Source organism: Motacilla alba, chromosome 6 (assembly GCF_015832195.1).
Source record: "Motacilla alba alba isolate MOTALB_02 chromosome 6, Motacilla_alba_V1.0_pri, whole genome shotgun sequence".
Taxonomy (NCBI): Eukaryota; Metazoa; Chordata; class Aves; order Passeriformes; family Motacillidae; genus Motacilla; species Motacilla alba.
This window is the reverse complement of record NC_052021.1, coordinates 1,624,011-1,642,055: the sequence shown is the minus strand read 5'-3', so window position 1 is coordinate 1,642,055 and position 18,045 is coordinate 1,624,011. Positions and strand designations below refer to the sequence as shown.

The 18,045-nt window shown below is 39.6% G+C and overlaps 1 protein-coding gene across 1 annotated transcript; it reads left to right on the top strand.

The window, feature by feature from the left end:
• The first annotated feature begins 893 nt into the window (after positions 1 to 893).
• Positions 894 to 17,415, top strand: SLC25A16 (solute carrier family 25 member 16). Its single transcript, XM_038141037.1, has 9 exons — positions 894 to 1,078; positions 1,903 to 1,995; positions 4,077 to 4,210; positions 5,851 to 5,914; positions 11,749 to 11,870; positions 12,397 to 12,463; positions 13,182 to 13,344; positions 14,235 to 14,303; positions 15,848 to 17,415. Exons 1-9 carry the CDS (start codon positions 985 to 987, stop codon positions 16,002 to 16,004), a joined length of 963 nt encoding a protein of 320 aa, XP_037996965.1. The 5' UTR covers positions 894 to 984; the 3' UTR covers positions 16,005 to 17,415.
• Positions 17,416 to 18,045: the final 630 nt, after the last annotated feature.

Here is an 18,045-nt window from a genome sequence, read left to right as displayed (position 1 = left end):
TCATGCAAGTATTGAAATCTGTTTGACTGGCTTCTTTGTGTTAGAAGACTAACTTTAAAAAAAGGCATATTGGTATGTGAAATACTTGAAATATAAGGTCAAGATGTGTGGGGCAAAAAGTATATAAAGAACAGGTGAGTAACTGCAGAAAAATGGAAAAGCTGACAGCGTGAGCTTTCTCGCCAGCTGTCACCAGGCATCAGGTGTGTGCTCTCTCCTTGCTCAGTGCACCAGCATTCAGAGGCTACACTTGTGAGTTTTTTCTTCGGGAGCTGAAGACAAAAGGTCAAATACCTCCTGTTATTTATTATTATAAAGGAAAGCCTTATATACTGTAATCAACAGAGACATTGCAGAAAATCTAAAAAATTGTCCAAAATGTGGACAGCTGTGGAATCACAATGTTTGACCTTTCTGATTCTAAAACTGCCGATTTTTCTTTTTTCAATGTTTCCCCTTCTGATGCATTTTGAAACTTGCATATAAATAATCATACTGATTTTTTTTTCTGGGTATGAAACCATAATTGTAGACAAAAGAAATATTAGTGTTTTAGCCCGAAGTTTAAATGGCTAAAAAGAAATCGATGTATTTTACAGTACAATCTCATTAGAGCTGTTTTGGTCATGTGCGCCCATAAGTCTAAATATATGTATTTGTTGGCGAAATGGGAGGATGACCGTTCTTAAGGAGCAGCAAGCGATCCCCGGGGGCGCCAACAAACGGGTTCCACGCCGCGTCGTGCCCCGGAGCAGGCAAGGCAGGGAAGCGGCTCCGGCCTTTCCCGCGGCTCGGCGGGAGCGGAGGGCCGGCCCGGCCCGGCTGACGCGATCCGCAGGCGCCGCGGCGTGGCCCGGCCGCGGCTCGGCGGGGCCGCCCCGAGCTCCGCCCCTGCGGCGCGGCGGGGGCACCGCGCTGCCCCGAGCGCCGCCGCTCGCCGCCTGAGGGAGCCGCCGCCGGCACGGCCCGGCCCGGCCCTGCCCCATGGCTTCCCCGGCGGCGGCGGGGCCCGGCGCCGCGCTGCCCCCGGCCGCGGCGCGCCGAGACTTCTACTGGCTGCGCTCCTTCATCGCCGGAGGTGGGTGCCCCGGGCGGGGGGCGGCAGGCGGGCTTCGGTGTCGCTGTCCCCGGTGAAAGTGCCGCCGGGTCTCGTCACCTGGGAAAGCAGGGAACTCCCTTTTCCTTTTTCCCCTAATGGACTGACGCGGGTGGCACGGTGCACGCCGGTGACTCGCACGTGTGTCAGAGCCGGCGAGGAGCCCCAGTTCAATGTTCCCGGAGCCCAAACCCTCGTTAGGCTCCTCGGGGAGGGCGGGCTATCCCTGTCCTCAGACTGTTGAGGTTTCTGTTCAGAAGATGAAGGTGGTGTGAAGGGGCGAGACAGCCTGGCAAACACAACGCCACATTAGTAACCTTTTATAGAAAAAGCCTTCCTGTAAGGTGTTGTCTCAGGTGACTGATTTGCTGGGGGTAGGAGAAGATTGTGTTTACGGTTTTTACATCATGCCGCACTCTCTGTTGGACCTCACTCTCTGAAGTAGCACAGGGTACACGGCAGACACGTAGCCCACCTCCTTGGGAATATCAGCAAGGGCTGTTTCCCGCAAAGGGAAGGAGGAAATAGGATGGAAAACTCTTGAGTAACTTTCAGGAAAGTTCCTTCTGCAATGACCTTACCAGCTGAGACGGACAGTGGCCTGGGGTTTTGTAAACAGGAAATGTAGCTTAAATGTTTTGCTAAGGTTTTAAGGGCTTTGTAGCATCTAATGGAAGCTGTTTTCTTGTCACTGGGGCTTTTTCCAGTTCCTGACTGAATTAGCCACATTAGAAACCTCCCTTATTTAACTGCTGATGTAAAGAACTTTTTTCATCCTGTCACTCTTCTGTTTCTCTCTTGGAAAGGTGTTGCTGGATGTTGTGCCAAAACAACTACTGCACCACTGGATCGAGTAAAGATTTTGCTGCAGGCTCATAACCACCATTACAAACATCTAGGTAAGATGGCTGCTAATTTCTGGTTTTAAATGCAGTGTGTGTGGTTTGGGTGTATTAATTTACTCAGCGATGAGGCTGATAAAAAAGGTGCTCATCAGACAGATGATCTGTCTGGTCAGGCTGTGTGCCATGTTGTGTTACTGTTAGAGAAGAAAAACAAAGCCATGTGTAAGTTGTGGTATCAATGGATATGTTAGAGATTGAGATGTCAGAATAATCCTCAATAAGGCTTGTAAGAGCTAGGCTTGATCTTCTGTTTACAGAAGCCAGCAGGAGATTGGTAATCACAGCTTCAAAGCTGGGATGGTTTCAGTGAGAAGTGTACTGCAGGGGTTCCCAGGGGCCGTGGGGATCCCTGCAGTTCAGACAGAGGCACGGCTGGTGGGGATTGGAGAGAGCAGAGGGTTTGTGCCTGCTGTAAGGTGCAGGTGATCTGTATTCAGCATCTGTGTTGCATCATGGTGAGAGCAAACTCACGTGTCCAGAGCTGTTCTCTGCGGGCTGTAACAGTGCCCTCTTGTGCAGAGTATTTGAGCCATTCAGATGTTACTGAAATATGGCATAACTTTTGCTCCAGAATTTAACTGTTGTAATTTTCAGGGGAAAAAAAATATTTTGAGTTGGCTAATTTTGCATGTAACTGAACTTGCTATTAACTTACCCGCTAAAGATAATGATTTTTAAAAGTCAGAAAAATAAATCATCGCTAAATCATAAAATTCAGTGGATATAGATATTCACTGTGGCAAAAAGGGAAACACAAGCAATGTATTTTACTAACACAGACGCAAGTATACACTCAAGTCTAAGAATTGAAGGGTGAAATAATTGGTTTGACTGGCATTTAAAATCTTCAATTTGCTTTGTACTGTGCCATAGTTGGCAAGTAAAATCTTACGTTCTTCACTATTTTGGGAGTCAGATATGAAGCTGATTATTTGAACTGTGTCTGACTTTAATGTGTGTCCATGTTACATGTAGGCAGAAAAGGAGAATGATGTGGGTGAGAACCTGTAAGTGCAGAGACACGATGGTTCAGTTCGGCAGAGTCCTCCCTGTGTCTTTTTATACCTTTGCCTTGTGGCGCTTGCGGGTCTGGCTGTGTTCTAGGAAATAGAAACAGTAACTCATCATTGCAGCATAGAGAGAAATTCTGGTCTTGGAGTAAGTTCAGAGGCATGTAATAAGCATGACATCTTAAAAGTAAATTTGCTACTAAATATGTAATAATATCTTAATATACAATGATATAGTAAAAAGGTGCACTAATCTATTCATATTCCTAGAATCCCAGAAACTAATAGATACTTGTTTTGTTTAAACTTCAGATGAAAGTTTGTCACCACTCTTTTCTTCCTGCCTGAAAGCAAGATATCATTTTCTGTTCTTTTTTAGTAGTTGCATATGAATTAAAACTGACTATCACAGTTAATTCTTTTATAAAATCAAACTAAAAAGTGAATTTGATAGCTACTGTGCATAGCTAATGTTTTCAGTAAAACTGTGGCTTTTGCCCAAACTTTGTGTGATGTTGCATTGTTTCCCACCGATTAAAAGGAAGTGGGATTGTTTCTTGTTGCAACAACTCTGAGATAGAGTGTGAGATGTTTAAGTTGTAAGTAATGAGAGTCTTCAACAATTTTATTTGATCTCCCTAGTGATGGCATTTAATCTGTAATTTAGCATATTGCAATATCATTTTGCCATGGTTTTAGCTTTTCAAGCATTATTTATTAATTTATTCAGAATTGACTGAACTGTAAGACAGCCAGTTCCCCCCCTGTGCTGCTGGCCTTAGGCTGCTGGGTAGTAGCATCTGCAGGAGCCTTGCTTATGGTCCAGAGAAGTACTGGGGCCTGAGTGCAGAGGTTCACTGAGTCTGGGAGAAGAGAAAACTGATAAAAGTTCACCTTAAGCTCTCCCCTTCGGCAATGTTTGGGCAGTGAAAGCGGATTTTCCACTTTACATGAGCAACGTGATGCAGCCTTAGCTTTATATGCTTACTTTCTTTACAGCAACATTTCCTTGATTTTTGTTTTCCTTCCCCAGAGCGTTAAATACCTTTTTTTGTATTGCTGCAGGAGTATTTTCTACATTGTGTGCTGTCCCCAAAAAGGAAGGTTACCTTGGGCTGTACAAAGGAAATGGGGCGATGATGATCAGAATCTTTCCTTATGGCGCTATTCAGTTTATGGCATTTGACCAATATAAAAAGGTAGCTGAATTTATTGTTTTCCTTTTCTTTTTTTTTTTTTTCCCCTGCCTGCAGTGAATACAGACTGGTTGAGTGAGTGAAGCTAACACTGAAACGTCTGTGTCTTATTAACTAGCTGCGCATCTGTTCTAAGGTGGCTTAATTTTATCAGAATGTACTCATTAAAAATACCAGGGAAACAGGGAAGCTTTTGCAATGTTGCTTAAGGAAAAAGAAATTCACACTGATTTCTAGATGTTTGTATTGTTGAGAATAATACCCTTTCTTTAATGAAAACAAAAGGTAATTTAAAGTCCACTGCTATTTGTATTGCTATGAGGTAGCCCTTTGTGAATAATGTAGGAAAAAATGTAGAACGAAACAACATTATTGTATTTATGTTGGGGTTCCTAGTACTTCATAAATAAACTTACTTAAACTTGAAAGTCTGCTGGATATGACTTTTACATTTGACCTGAAAAATTAATATGTCAGGCTGTAGATAAAAATGACCTTGGAGACAAAAATGCTCATTTCAGGGTTCTGCAAGACTTGTAGATTCTTTTCTGTTTTCCTGCATTTACTCTTTCATAATAAGTCTTTGCAACATCTCGTGGAGGTCAGTTGTTAGCATAAACGTGTTTTAAACATTGCTGTTTGTAGTAAAAAATACCATTTTGCTATTAGCGAGGAGAAATTTCAGGTTTGAAAGGTCAGATTTAGTACCCAGCCAAGTAAATGGTACAATATTTACTGAGAACAATGGGATTGAAATTGTGATTCCCTTCCCTAAGAGTAAGTTTCAGAAGACTGATACAAAGAAGTTACTGTAATGGGTCTTGTGGGTTCTTTTCTTTGTGCTGTAATCATTAATGCTGTTGATCTGTACGTGTTTTATGTCATGTGGAATAAAAGACTGCATGCCATGCTTTGTAATTGAAATGATTTATGAATCTGCAATTTCAAGAACACAATTAGCATCATAGCACTTTCTTTTATCAATTAATTGACCAGAAACCTTCACAATATTTTGCATGGATATGTAAAAGAAAAATAATTCTTAAAGGAGGAAGATACTAAATGATCTTTATAGCAGAAAGTCTCAGTTATTTGATAAAAAGCCTGGAAAGTAATTTCTAACTTCCTTCCAGGCTATAATTAACTTACTCTGAAATGTTGTCCTTTTTCTCTTCCTTTTTATTTCTCCTTTTTTTTCTTTTAATCCAGTTAAAATCTTTATGGGAGTATTTCACATGATGTGCATGTAAGAAAAACTGACTCTTCTTACTTTTCCATTTTGTTCAGTGTCCTTTGCTCTCTATATACTCAGTTTGCCTTGTTTAACACACATTAATGATAACTAAATAAACAATTAATCCAGTTTCTGAAGTGAACAATACAAATACTTTAAACTTACTGTTTTGCTTTGTTAGTAGAATTTTAGTACTTTAATACTTCTAATAAGAAATTGGAAACAGTGTTTAACATTGGAAACAGTGTTAAAAAACTCCAACAGTAATTAAATGTTCTGGATTGAATTTGTAGCATTGTAAATTTCTTGGAAAGTGCTGCAGAGTTTGACTAATGTGCTAATGAGCTTTGTGCTGTGTTTCCCTGTCTTTTCTGATATTTGACTACTGTGAATGTTCCACATTGTGTAGGTAATAAAGAAACAGCTTGGGATTTCTGGGCATGTCCATCGATTAATGGCTGGATCCATGGCAGGTATGGTTTTGTACTTGGATTTCAGACATGCCTTTTGCTGAGAAGTTAATATTCCTGAAGAGGATGATTTGATGTGCTGTTGGGTCAACCTCCTGCAAATTTGTATTAAGCAAATATACTAGTAAATGGTTAATGTGGTTGCCTAATTGAAATCTGTTTGTCTAAGAGTATTCTTTAAAAAAATATTTGTGCAAGCGGTAAATTCTGTGCTAAGTTGTGAAACACGGTTTTTTAATAGTCTTTTATTATGGCATTTAAAAAGTGTAAAACCAGTGTGATCAATATGAACTCATATCAATATGATCAAAGCTGCAGGTTCTGGTAGAATTAGCTCATCAGCCCCTCTGCCACTGCTGCTAGGTTGAAAATAAGCCCACAGAAACTGAGAGAGCTGTGGCTTCTCAAATGAGTAGTTTCTTTGGATTTGCCAGAAATGTCTGTACTTTTCCATGTCCAGTGCAGGATTGTCACGATGCTCTTTAGCTCATATTCATGAATGAATATGTTAAAATCTCTCATTTATTAATTCGTGTGATAGCAGCAGAAAAACCTATCAGTGAACTGCCAGTGTATAGTATGAGTATTTATTTGTTTTCCTCTTACTAGTCGTTGAGTCAAAAGTAGCTAAGCAAAAAACAGGGGAAGGTAAGTAATAGTGGACTGAGCTTTAACTGAAGTGATTCTTCATGTGCTTTTCCTTTGTAAAACAGGCTTAATACTGTCTAGAGACAGTCCTCAAATAGTTACAGGTATTCAAATTTAGCTTCTTTTGGGAAAAAAATACTGGGATTTTTTAAAATACTATATTCAGTTAAACTAGGAAGATCTCATTCAAATATTCAGGCTTTATGTGGCATCAGAGGAAAGAGAATGAAATCAAACAGTGAGAAGAGTCCTAAAAACTAACAAAGTCTATTTGCTATGTTCCAGAACTTGGCTGGATTTCTATCTGAAAAGTAAAAAAAACCCACCTAAATCCATAGATGTTTTTTTTTCCTTCCTTTTTTTCCTTTCCCCTTGCTTTAACTGTTCCAAGGGACATTTTGCAATTTACCTCCCCCCCCCTCCCCGCAAAGATTATTATTATTAGCTTTTCCAGGAGCTTTGTCAGAGTCTAGGAACCTGACTGGGAGGCACTGTGAAAACACTGAATAATCAGCTTTATCTGTCACTGTTGGATGGGCTGGAATTCTTCCCATAAATAAGTGAATAGCATCTGGCAGTGTTGTAAGCACCTTACTGGTTAAATCTGGTTTGTGTGGTTAGAATAACAGAAATAAATTAATTTACAGAGCTATCTGGCAAGCACAATCTGCTTTATGTGGTGTGTTTAAGTACCATATACTCAATAGTTTCATTTTTAGAACCCAAAAAGTGAGGAACTGAGCTTGACTTGCGGGTGAGATGAACACAGCAGTCAAGTATTTATCTAATGTCACACGTGAGTGTCTCACTGTTTGTTTACTAGGTGGCATTAACTGCTTCTTGGGATATTCTTTAGATAATAAGAGGCAGAGGGTTTATCTTAAGTATATCAAGGAGATAGAGGGGAGGAAGGATTCTAGGTTTGCAAACTGAAAAGAAAAGACTTGAGAGCAATTGGTAATAGTTCTTGCTTTCCCTCCTGTGCTGGCTCCAGTAAAGGATATTTTTCTGTTTCTTCCACACTGTAACACTAAAGGAGATGATGTGCTGCACAAACCCCAGTGCTGGTGCCCAGGGCCTTCACAGTTTCATGGGATGCAGGATTAAGTTGAGACTAGATAACCTGTATTTCTTTGAACTTTTTGTCCCCTCTACAGCATCTAGCCAGGCAGCTGTCTGCTTTCACTTCTCTGTACCCACTGAACTTAAATCTTGTTTATGTCAGTGTTTCCAACACTAGTGACTAGCGGTCAACAGACCCGAATCAGCTCCAAGCGGTGGGAAACATTTCAGTGTCTTGTGTAAGTGATAAACAGGATCAAAAGCATATCCACGGGGAAAACAAGGCAGTGAGGATGGGGGTAGTGGAGGGAGAGAAAAGAAAAGCCTATTGTAATGCATCTATTTAAGGAGACCCAGTTAAAGTTACTGTGGAAACTCTAACTCTGAATTTCCTGAGTCTTGTGTGATTCAAATTTCAGCTGTAACACTTGATTAACAGTTAAGCAGGGTATAGCTTCTTTTAAGGAAAGACAGAGCTGGGCAGAAGAGAAATCATAGAGGTTGGTGGGGTTTAGGAAAGAAAATTATCAAACAACAAAAATGAACAAGTAACATTAAATTAAAAATTAATTTGTAAAATCATCCTGTGATGTTTTAAAGTTTTCTAATAAAAAAATCCAAATCAAAACACAGCAATGTGTATTTCCTCTTTTGCACTTGATTAACTTCAAAATAACAAAGCCAAAAAAGACTAGATGTTATCTTGAATAAACTCAAGTCCCATTAAACTAATACAGATAGTATGTTTTTGTTTTTAGCTGTTTACTTTTACTAAAAGTGATTGAAAATAGTACTGACCTGGCACTATCTAGGAGGATATTGGCTGTCTCCATTTAAAATACTGTGTAATTAACAGTTGCCTGCTTCAGTCAGCATTTAAACAAATCTGGTATAGTTCTTCAGATGTGCTATGGAAGAGAAGAATTATTATTTATTTGACATAGTAGGACTGATAAATTAGGCGGTTTTTAACCTGGTAAATATTTTAGTCATCAGCAATTTCTCTGTATGTAGTTTCTGAAGCTTTGTTTTGTTCAGAAGATGCTACTAGGATAATTTAATCTTTATATTAGCTAAGGAGCAAATCTGCAGTTCAAGGCTGTGTCTTGTGCTTATCACTTTTCGAACTTTATTCCTCTGAATCTCCTGGCAGTGCTTAATTTGATCTCTGGAGCTCCTGATAAAGTACAAAGAGCATGATACAGAGATAATAAAAACTTGCATACCAGCTGTGTTTGCAATGTAAATGTATTTCACTTGTGGTTTTTTCTTGCTCCAGATAGTTTTAGACTTTTATTTCCAAAGAAAGAAAATTACTAAGAACAGAGGGATAGCAGGGAAATTGGGAGAGAGAAGAATCCCTGTGGAGCTAATCTCATCATTAACTGCCAAAGCCTTGGAAGGGAATCAAGGACACTCTAATGTGCTTCAGTGTCACTGTCTTTAGTCTGTGTGACCCAGTATCTTGTCCCCAGTAGTGGTCAGAGGTGCTTAAGGTCCATATGGGAAGTGAAGGAGAGTCTTTCCCTGGCTTCTGAGTCAGCATTGGCAGTGAAAAAGCCTGCTGCTTTTGAGGAAGTGGCTCTTTGAAGGGAGTAGCTAGTTTCCCTATGAAGATTATTTCAGATCAGTGGCAAGTGCTGTATGTATCTCTGAACTGCTGATGCACTTGTGAATCTGTCCTGTTTAACCCACCCCTGCAGAGATTTTTAGCTTAGCTATCATTAGTGGGGATAGACTTGGCTTTTTCAAGCCTGGGACTGAGCCTTAAGATGCTGTGGTCTGACTTCTCATAGCATAGTATCTAAGGAGCAGAGGTGAGATGAGTAGTTTTGTAGACTTCACCACAATGGCTTTGTGTCCCACAGCTGGCTGCCATTCCTCTTGGAAAAGACAGTGTCTCCCTTGAGCCCCAAAAGAAATCTTGATGGCTTGTGTGTGCATTTTCCTTAGATGAACAGTAATGCAGTAACAGGCCTCTCGTAGTTGCTACAAGACAGCATATATTGTGGCTGATGTTCCAAATCCCCTTTTTACTTCTTCCTTTTTTTTTCCAAAATTCATAGCTAGAGGATTTCAAGAAAAAAAGAATTTAAAGTTTCTATTTAAATCCTTATTCTGCATATCGTTTTTTTCAGTTTCATCTGTGTTGTTGTTTTTTTTTTTAATTGTTCTATTTTCAGAGTGTGTTCCCTAGAGAGTGCGTTCACCAAGCTCTTGGTTGGTCCGTTGGTATCCTCTGTTCAGAGGAAGTGCCTGGATAGATACCAGTGCATGACTGGAAAGAGAAGAGGGAGTAAAGTCTGTTTTCTGAAGTGGGATGGCTTTCCTGGCACCCTTAAGCTCTGCAAAAGGGCTTTACCCCTCCCTTAATGTATTTTTAAACTGCTTGAATTGATCTATTTGATGCTATTTCTGGAGATCTCAGGGAATCCATTAGGGAAAGGCTCTAGACTGAGGGCTTGCATTTCATGTAAGTCAGTGGAAACAGTCTTGAAGTTGCTTTAGTGTTTTGCAGCTTCCAGCTGTTGAATCCTGTGGGTGAGACAACCTCAGAAATAAACTGCAGGTGTCTGCTTTCTTGTTCAGAGGACTTTTCCAAACTCTCCGAAAGAGGTGTTAAAATGAATTACTGACGGGATAATCCGGAAGCACACAAACTTGGTTCCCAGTTGAGAGTTGACCTGTCAGATTTTTTGATAGGTCACTTACAGTGTTTTTTTATCTCACCATCTAATCCTGATAACTTTCGGATCATTCAGCTTATCAGAGCAGTGGTTTTTTGGTTTTTTTTTTTAACATCAGGCATAAAAGTTAGGCAGAGCTTGTCTGCAGGGGTTGTTGTGTTGCATTTGGATTTTGTTGTTGGTTTGTGTTTGCTTTTTTTGTTCCCCTTGTTATGGATTTGTCTTGGCCTTGTGGAAAGGAGGGGAGATGATACACCTACAAAAAGAGGTGTCATTAAGAAACTATTAAAACTTAAAAGGAAGTGACATTTCCTGACAAAAACAAGTGACAATTTTCTTTCCACCAAAAGTCTACTTATCTTCTGTAGGACCAATTTTAAAAAGCTACATTTGGCTAAATCAGAGCAGTTTCTAGAAAACAGTGCCAATTACAAAGGTTTTTACTTTCTTTTCTGCCTTTCCCCAGGTTTTTTTTTTTTTTTGGATTTGTTTGAGGTTTGGTTCTTTGGTGGGGTTTTTTGGGTTTTTTTTGTTGGCTGTGGCGTACCATCATAAATGATCCCTGTTGTTAGTCAACAGTTTTAACTGTTCCTTCCAAAGACTCTGTCTGCCATTGAGTGGTTTACCTCAATGCCTAGCAGCTGGAAAGAATTCTAACACTCAGGCAAGTGTTAGAATTGTTGTTTTCTGTGCTGGAGTTGTGCTTCCCAAACTGCAAGTTGGTCAGCATTTAAGCTGTTTTGATGCAGCTCCTAACTGGATTAGTTCTAAGATTTGATTTTTTTTTTTTTTTGCTTTTATTTTGCATCTAAAGTCCAGAAAGCTTTTCTGCTCAGTTTTAAAATATAAGTAAGGCTGATGTAACATGAACTATTAAAATGCAGTAATGTAACACAGTTAGTACTTCTCATCAGTATGAGCCTGGCTCTATTTTAGCTGTAATTAGAATATATTTAGTGTGTCATTAGAATATGTTTCATATTTTCAGATTCAGTATCTATACTAAATAATGATACCAAATTCTGACAGAACATCTTTGGAATAAAACATGTAAATTTGGTGGATTGAGGTTTTTTTTCTTTTAATATGGTAGGATTAGGTTTCATGGTTGCAATCCAGTAAAGCTGATGTACTTAACTAGCCTGATTCTTAGGAGCTATGAATTTCAAAGCTCAGGTGAATACAGTCAGGCCCATAAATCATGGAAAATCTAGGCCTAGGTGTGCTGCTTCAGTGAACATCAAGTACAAACAAATCCTTTGTGTGTTGCTGGAGTTAGTGTTCCTGTTTACTGATTGTAAGTGTTTCTTTAACAAAATAGTTTGTATATGCTATTGTATTCACTGCCAGAAAAGGAAATTCTACTTTTCAAATAATCCTAGAATCAGATAAGGTGTAGGTGAGTTTTGTTTGCTTGTTTTGTTTTTGTTTTTAATAAAGGTATTACAGCAGTGATTTGTACTTACCCTCTTGATATGGTTAGAGTTCGCCTGGCGTTCCAAGTAAAAGGGGAACACAAGTACATGGGAATTATCCATGCATTCAAGATGATTTACACAAAGGTATTTTTTCTTTTAATCTTCAGTTCTGAGAAAGCAAATGATGCTCTTAAATAACGTTGCACTGCATTGAACATAATGGCTTAGTGCACAATAACATGACTTCATTGCGTGCACTTTGAATTTTTTACTGTAAAAAGTTATTTGGGTGCTGCTTTTGCCTTAGGCTGCTGAGCTGTAGTAAGGCTCATGTACGTGGGAGGTCAGAAAAGGCAGAGAAGCTGCTTTTCAAGAAAAGTGGTAACGTTACCAAACGGATCTGGGGAGGAGGGCTATGTATGATGCATCAGTGTTTCCAGTTATAATGCTGGGTGTAGATTTTTCACCTCGGATTTCATTTATTTATCTCCTCTGGAGCCAGGCAGTTGTCCCTTCAGTTCTTCAGGCACAGGAAGCAGAATGTGACATGAGCTCCTTGGCGGTAGATGGTGCTAGTCAGATTGCTATCATGGGAGTCTGGATGAACGGTGGGGTAACTCAAGACACTTGTATTTCTTGCTACAAATGCTGCTGTGTTTTTCTTTCAAAGGAAGGTGGCTTTAGTGGATTCTACAGAGGGCTGATGCCAACTGTGGTGGGAATGGCACCATATGCGGGTAAGTTAAAACCAGAACGTGCCAGTCCTTCAGCAGTTCTGTGCGCTGCTAAATTTGTTTAATATATTTGCACACCTAGTTAATTAGCTTCTGTCCAAATCGCCTTCATTGATGCTCCTTAAAAAGTGTCTTCCATAGTCAAAGCTTGGCTTTTCTGCAATTTGGAGTTGAGAGCGAGAAAGGTAAACTAGTGGTTGTCTTGTACTTCGCAGTTTCCCCCCAAGGAAACAAGGAGGCTGTTTCTCTCCAGCAGCAGATCCTTGGGAGCGGCCTCAGAGCCACCGCTGGCTCCATCTCCTGGTGGCTTTTCCGTAAACGCTCCCGCCTGTAAAGCAGCGGCCATGTGGAACAGAGGAGCACAACAGCCCGGCTCAACTAGCCTCGCTCTTAAACCTGACACATGTCCCTCACTTAGAAAGATCTCAGGAGCAGCTCTCAGCAGCAAGGGAAGATTCTTGACAGCAATACAGTAATTTAAGTCTCACAGTGTAGCTTATTTAAAGTATTCTTGTAGCATTATGTATAAACACAAATCCATTTGGACAGAAGTTTCTGTAGAAGTTCAAGATACTGTTTCTCTGTTTTTCTGCTTAAGAAAAAACTTCCAAAAGAACTGGAAAATAGTTTCATTTTGTAAATGCAGTTTTCTGTTTGTGATGATACATCAACAAATAGTTTGCTTTTTTATGAAAGTACATAAAATTAAATTTCCTTTTAGGTTTTTCATTTTTTACCTTTGGTACCTTAAAGAGCATTGGACTTGCTCAAGCACCTAACTTGCTTGGACGGCCTTCATTAGATAACCCCGATGTCTTAGTTTTGAAAACACATGTAAACCTGCTGTGTGGTGGCATAGCTGGAGCGATAGCTCAGACGATATCGTAAGTTTGGGGATGGGGCTGGTTTCATCTCTGGAGCTGTTTGTTCTAAAGAAACTTTTCTCTGACACAATTTTATCGCAGTCTAATTATTAGTAAGGTTTTTAAATTAATCAAATACTGAAATGCAGGTATTTCCTGTTGTTTCACTTACTAAATATCTATCTAATCTTCAGAGCCTTTTAAGAGTTATCCAGTGAGTCAACAAATCCAGGCAAATCACCTAAAACCCATTGGAATATTTTTTTAGTAACAATATTGTTTCTTAGCTTGTTTGGAAAGCTAAAAAAATTTTGACCCTCAACATAATTTGCAGAACTTAATTATTCCAATTTACTTTCAAACCTATGCAACCTGTGAAACCATCGGATTAAAAAAAAACCCAAAACCAAACAAGTCTTAGATATTGTATTTGGCATTTTTATTACTTCACTTGCTTTTTCCTTTCTCACCCTGACCTTGTTCTATTTTATTTTGTCCATAAAATAAGTTATTCAATGGACTTACACAGCATGGATTTTTCACTAGATCACTGCATTGTAAATATCACTGCCTATTAATCTTTAAACTGTTAATTTTATTTTCAATGCAGGTGTCTTCTCCCTTCAGCATTTCACAGACTCTTTTATACTCTCATCTGATCTTCATGTGTCTTCCTTACTAGTGCCAAATGGAATATATTAAGAGCTCTGTTTTGCTGGTTTTGGTTGTGTAAGGGGAGTGTCCCTTTTTGGAGAGCTTTCAGCTGTGTTGAGAATCTGAGCTGGATTCCTGAGTCAGTGAAAAGAGAGCTGGGAAGGTTGCTCGTGGATTTCTTTGTTTTCTTGTTTAAACACCGTTCCAGCAGTTGTCACACATCTGCTCGAGCTGCTGTTTCCATGTCTCCTCTGCAGATATCCCCTGGATGTCACTCGGAGGCGAATGCAGTTAGGAGCGGTTCTCCCAGACTCTGAAAAGTGCCTGTGAGTATTTCCTTTTCATCTGTACTGAGTTCTTGGGGGTCTGAGCTAAGTTCAGCTCTTCATTTTAAACTTTACAAGAAAGCAGCTACCAGAAGAAAACAACCCCCCCAACCCCCGAACTATTATGCTGTTGATTTCTTCATTCTTTTAATAAAGATGTTTTCCCACAGACAAAAGCTACCACTATCAATCTAGGCTTAAAAAAATACCTGAGAAAGCAATGGCATCCTTGTTAGTAATCCTCTGTCTCTACTAGTAAAATAGATTTTCTGTGTTTTAATGCAACTTGTGCTACCTTTAATATCAGCAAGCTCTCTGAAAGAGAGACCAAATGCTTCTACTGCAATGAAGTAGTTCCAGAGTGTATTTTAATGGTGCAGAATCTGTTCCATAAGATGATTTTGCTAAATAAAATTTTATTTGAGCTTTTTTGCACTTGCAGTAACCTCCTACTCCCCACACATTGTTGAGGTTCCTCCAGTAGAAGTGGAAGCACCATAAAAATCATAATGCTATTAAATCAGCTCTCATCTTGAGAAACTTTCTGAATTTGAAATTGTCTCAATCTAATTCAATATTCTGGGACAGTTTTCTCTTGGTTAGTTTCAGTCTTGTGAAATTGTGTATGTCTGAATCTAGTGCAATTCACTGTGAACTTCCTGCGTGGAAGGTTGGATCCTACCAAGAGCAGCCTGAGTGACCTTTCACAAACAGCCTCGATGTTGCTTAACTGTGAAAGTTCTGTTCTGTTTTCTTTACCAGCCTTTTTTTTTCCCCTTGGTTATTTCCCACTCCTGATGATTTTAAAATAAAAATGTGTTCATTGTTCTCAGGGTTTTAATTTTGCATTTGCGAGGACTACTTGTACAGACCCGAGGCTTCCCCATTTAACAATTTTGTTGTGACCAGATAGAGAGCTGTGCTTTGAAGGAGAGACACAGGTCTGTCTCTAGAGGATGAGAGGATAGAGCAGGTGGGAAGTCTCGAAGCTTTGGAACATATGGAAGATGCTCTCCAAGAGCACTGTCTTCAATAGCATGGAAATACCAAGCACTTCAAGTGCTTTCCATGTCATATCCACTTAGTTTCAATACAAGCATGTGAAGAAAGTTCTCTTTGCACATACAGTGCAATTTCTGCTTTTAATAAGGTACAATATTATATTCTCAGATTATTATTTGTAAAAGCAATTTATGCTTCTCTGCTCTTTCCTGCCAGTTTGGCAAGGGAATGTGTGGAGCCATTCTGGTGTAAAATACTGTAATATGTCTTGTAGGGCAGGTGTTTTCAGACCAACACTTGTTTAGCTGGGACTCTAAACCATCCTCTTTCCAGTTCCCAGCCCTTGGGCCTAAATTTCTTGCGGAAGTGCAGGTTGTCTCTTCAGTCATATGTGGCTCTTCAGTCATATGTGGCTTTGCTGTGTGGAATGCCATGGGGTTTTCTCCATGGCTCTCTTAAAGCCCGAGTAAAAAGTATCTTGTATTTAAAGCAAATGATTTTGGTACCGAATATACGTATCCACTAATGATTTATTTTCCCAGTACCATGGTGCAGACTCTGAAATACGTGTATCGAGAGCACGGAGTACGAAGAGGGCTGTACCGTGGTCTGTCCTTGAATTACATTCGCTGTATTCCTTCCCAGGCCGTGGCTTTCACCACGTATGAACTTATGAAACAATTCTTGCACCTCAACTGATTCTTTGTTTTAGAAGACTTTTCTGTAAAACTTACACCATCAATCCTCAAATGATATTAATGAATAAATGACTTGAAGTTTAACAAAAAAAGCTTTCTGTTACTGTGGACCTGCTGTTGTCTGACATCTTTATTTGCCAAAATGTGGTTAATTTCCTGGAGTCAAAACTGGGTGACACATCAGAATAAACATTAGCTAGCTCTAACCACTTTTTTTGCACTTGATCTTTTAGGCTTCACTAGATGAATTTTAGCAATGACACAGTTTTGGAGATGACACCCATGTTCTATACGGGTTCCAAGCTGTTAGTTACTTAGCTTTATCACCATTCCAGGAGTTACATGCTGCTGATTATGCTGCCTTTGAAGCCAGTAATCAGGCATCTGTTGTTCTTTATAAATCCAATGGAATAAACTGATTTGAACATAATGCAATGATTTTGGCATCCAGATCCTTGCTGGCTCTGTAGAAGCTGGGCTTGGCAGAGCACACTTCAAGCAGCCTTTTACTCTTGTTCTGTACAAGTTTTCTGTGTGCAAGAACAGAAATTGCTACCCAGGAAAAAGCTATCTTCAGCCATTTCAGCTAGAACCAGCAAGATGAATTTAGCAGTATTGCATAGCTTGCAATTCAGAAACCAGTTCCTTGGTGTACGTTCTATTTTAAGAAATGCTACACAGATAAAAGCGGGGGAAATTTACAGGGATGAGCGCTAGGAAAGATCTCCTTGCGGCAGGTGCTAGGGGCCCAATCTTAGAGAACTTCTCTGTGGAGCTGCGTGTTCTTGGCTTGGTTTGTTCAAGGCTGAGCGCGTTACGAGTACGTACTGTCCCAGTACTAGCTGGTGTAAACAGGTTTTTCCCTCCCTCAAACCATGGTGCCAAAGAAGACTGACTGCATGCTGCTGCATTTACTTATTTAGGCGTCCGGACCACATGCAGCCTCACACAGGAAAGAAATGGAGAAGGTGTTGGCCTCTGTAGGTGTGTGTGCGTACTGTTCCTGAAGTCATGGCATGCGATAGATGCTGCGTGTTGGCCTCCTCCTGTAATTCCTTTTCTGGAAGGAATTATTTTATACGTGACTTGCATTGGTACTCTTGATTTTACTCACTTGATTCAGGAAACTGTAAAGCATTTACTTCATGTAAGTTATTTATTTATTGTAAATATTTTAGTGTCTTCTAAGAATTGGCAAATGGTTATGTTAAGTGCTGGGTGGTTAAGACTGGTTTGCTTAATTCTGACAAATTTTAACAAACTGGATTTTCAGTTATGTATTCAATACCAACTTCCGTGGCTCAGTTTTCCCCTGGTTTCTTAAAAATATGTATTTCTTTAAAATTTACAGTGTAGCAATGGACAGAGAATGAAATGTATCTGGATATATTTTATTAAAACTTTTGAACCAATGCCTTTGTGTGATCTGTGTGTCTTGCAGCCGGGGGAAAACATATTTCTGGAACGATCTGTTTGCCCTAATAAGTAGATATGCACCACACTGTCATTCTTAACTAAGTGACAAGAAATATGTTTTTTCATCTGATCTTTAGTTTCACATAAAGGAAAGCTAGCCATTATCACAGTGAACTTTTACAATTTAAGGGTCTTGCAGTAGAGATAAATCCACTGTATTGGAAAACTAAGGTGCCCGTCTTTTCTCTACGTTGTTTTGCTGTGTGAGCACATAAGCCAGTTCTTTTTTATGTGCATATTGTTAGGGATTATTAAGTTAAGAGTTTTACATCTTACTTCTACTACCAGGGCTGTATTTGAGGAGTGTCATAGTAAGTTAAGCAGTTGTAAGGCAGAATAAAGCAGAACTCAGCATGTTCATGCCTGAGAGGAAGGGAACATAAAAAGTGTCTCCAAAATTGAGTCTGGTATTGAATGTGAAAAACATACCACTTGATGCAACTGTGCTGTATTTTCAGAATTAGTTTTTCAAAATAAAATTTAACAGTGTATGGAAGTGTTTTAATATTGATTCCTGAATTTACATAGTTATACTTGGGAGAATGCTGATAGATCTTAAAATTGCA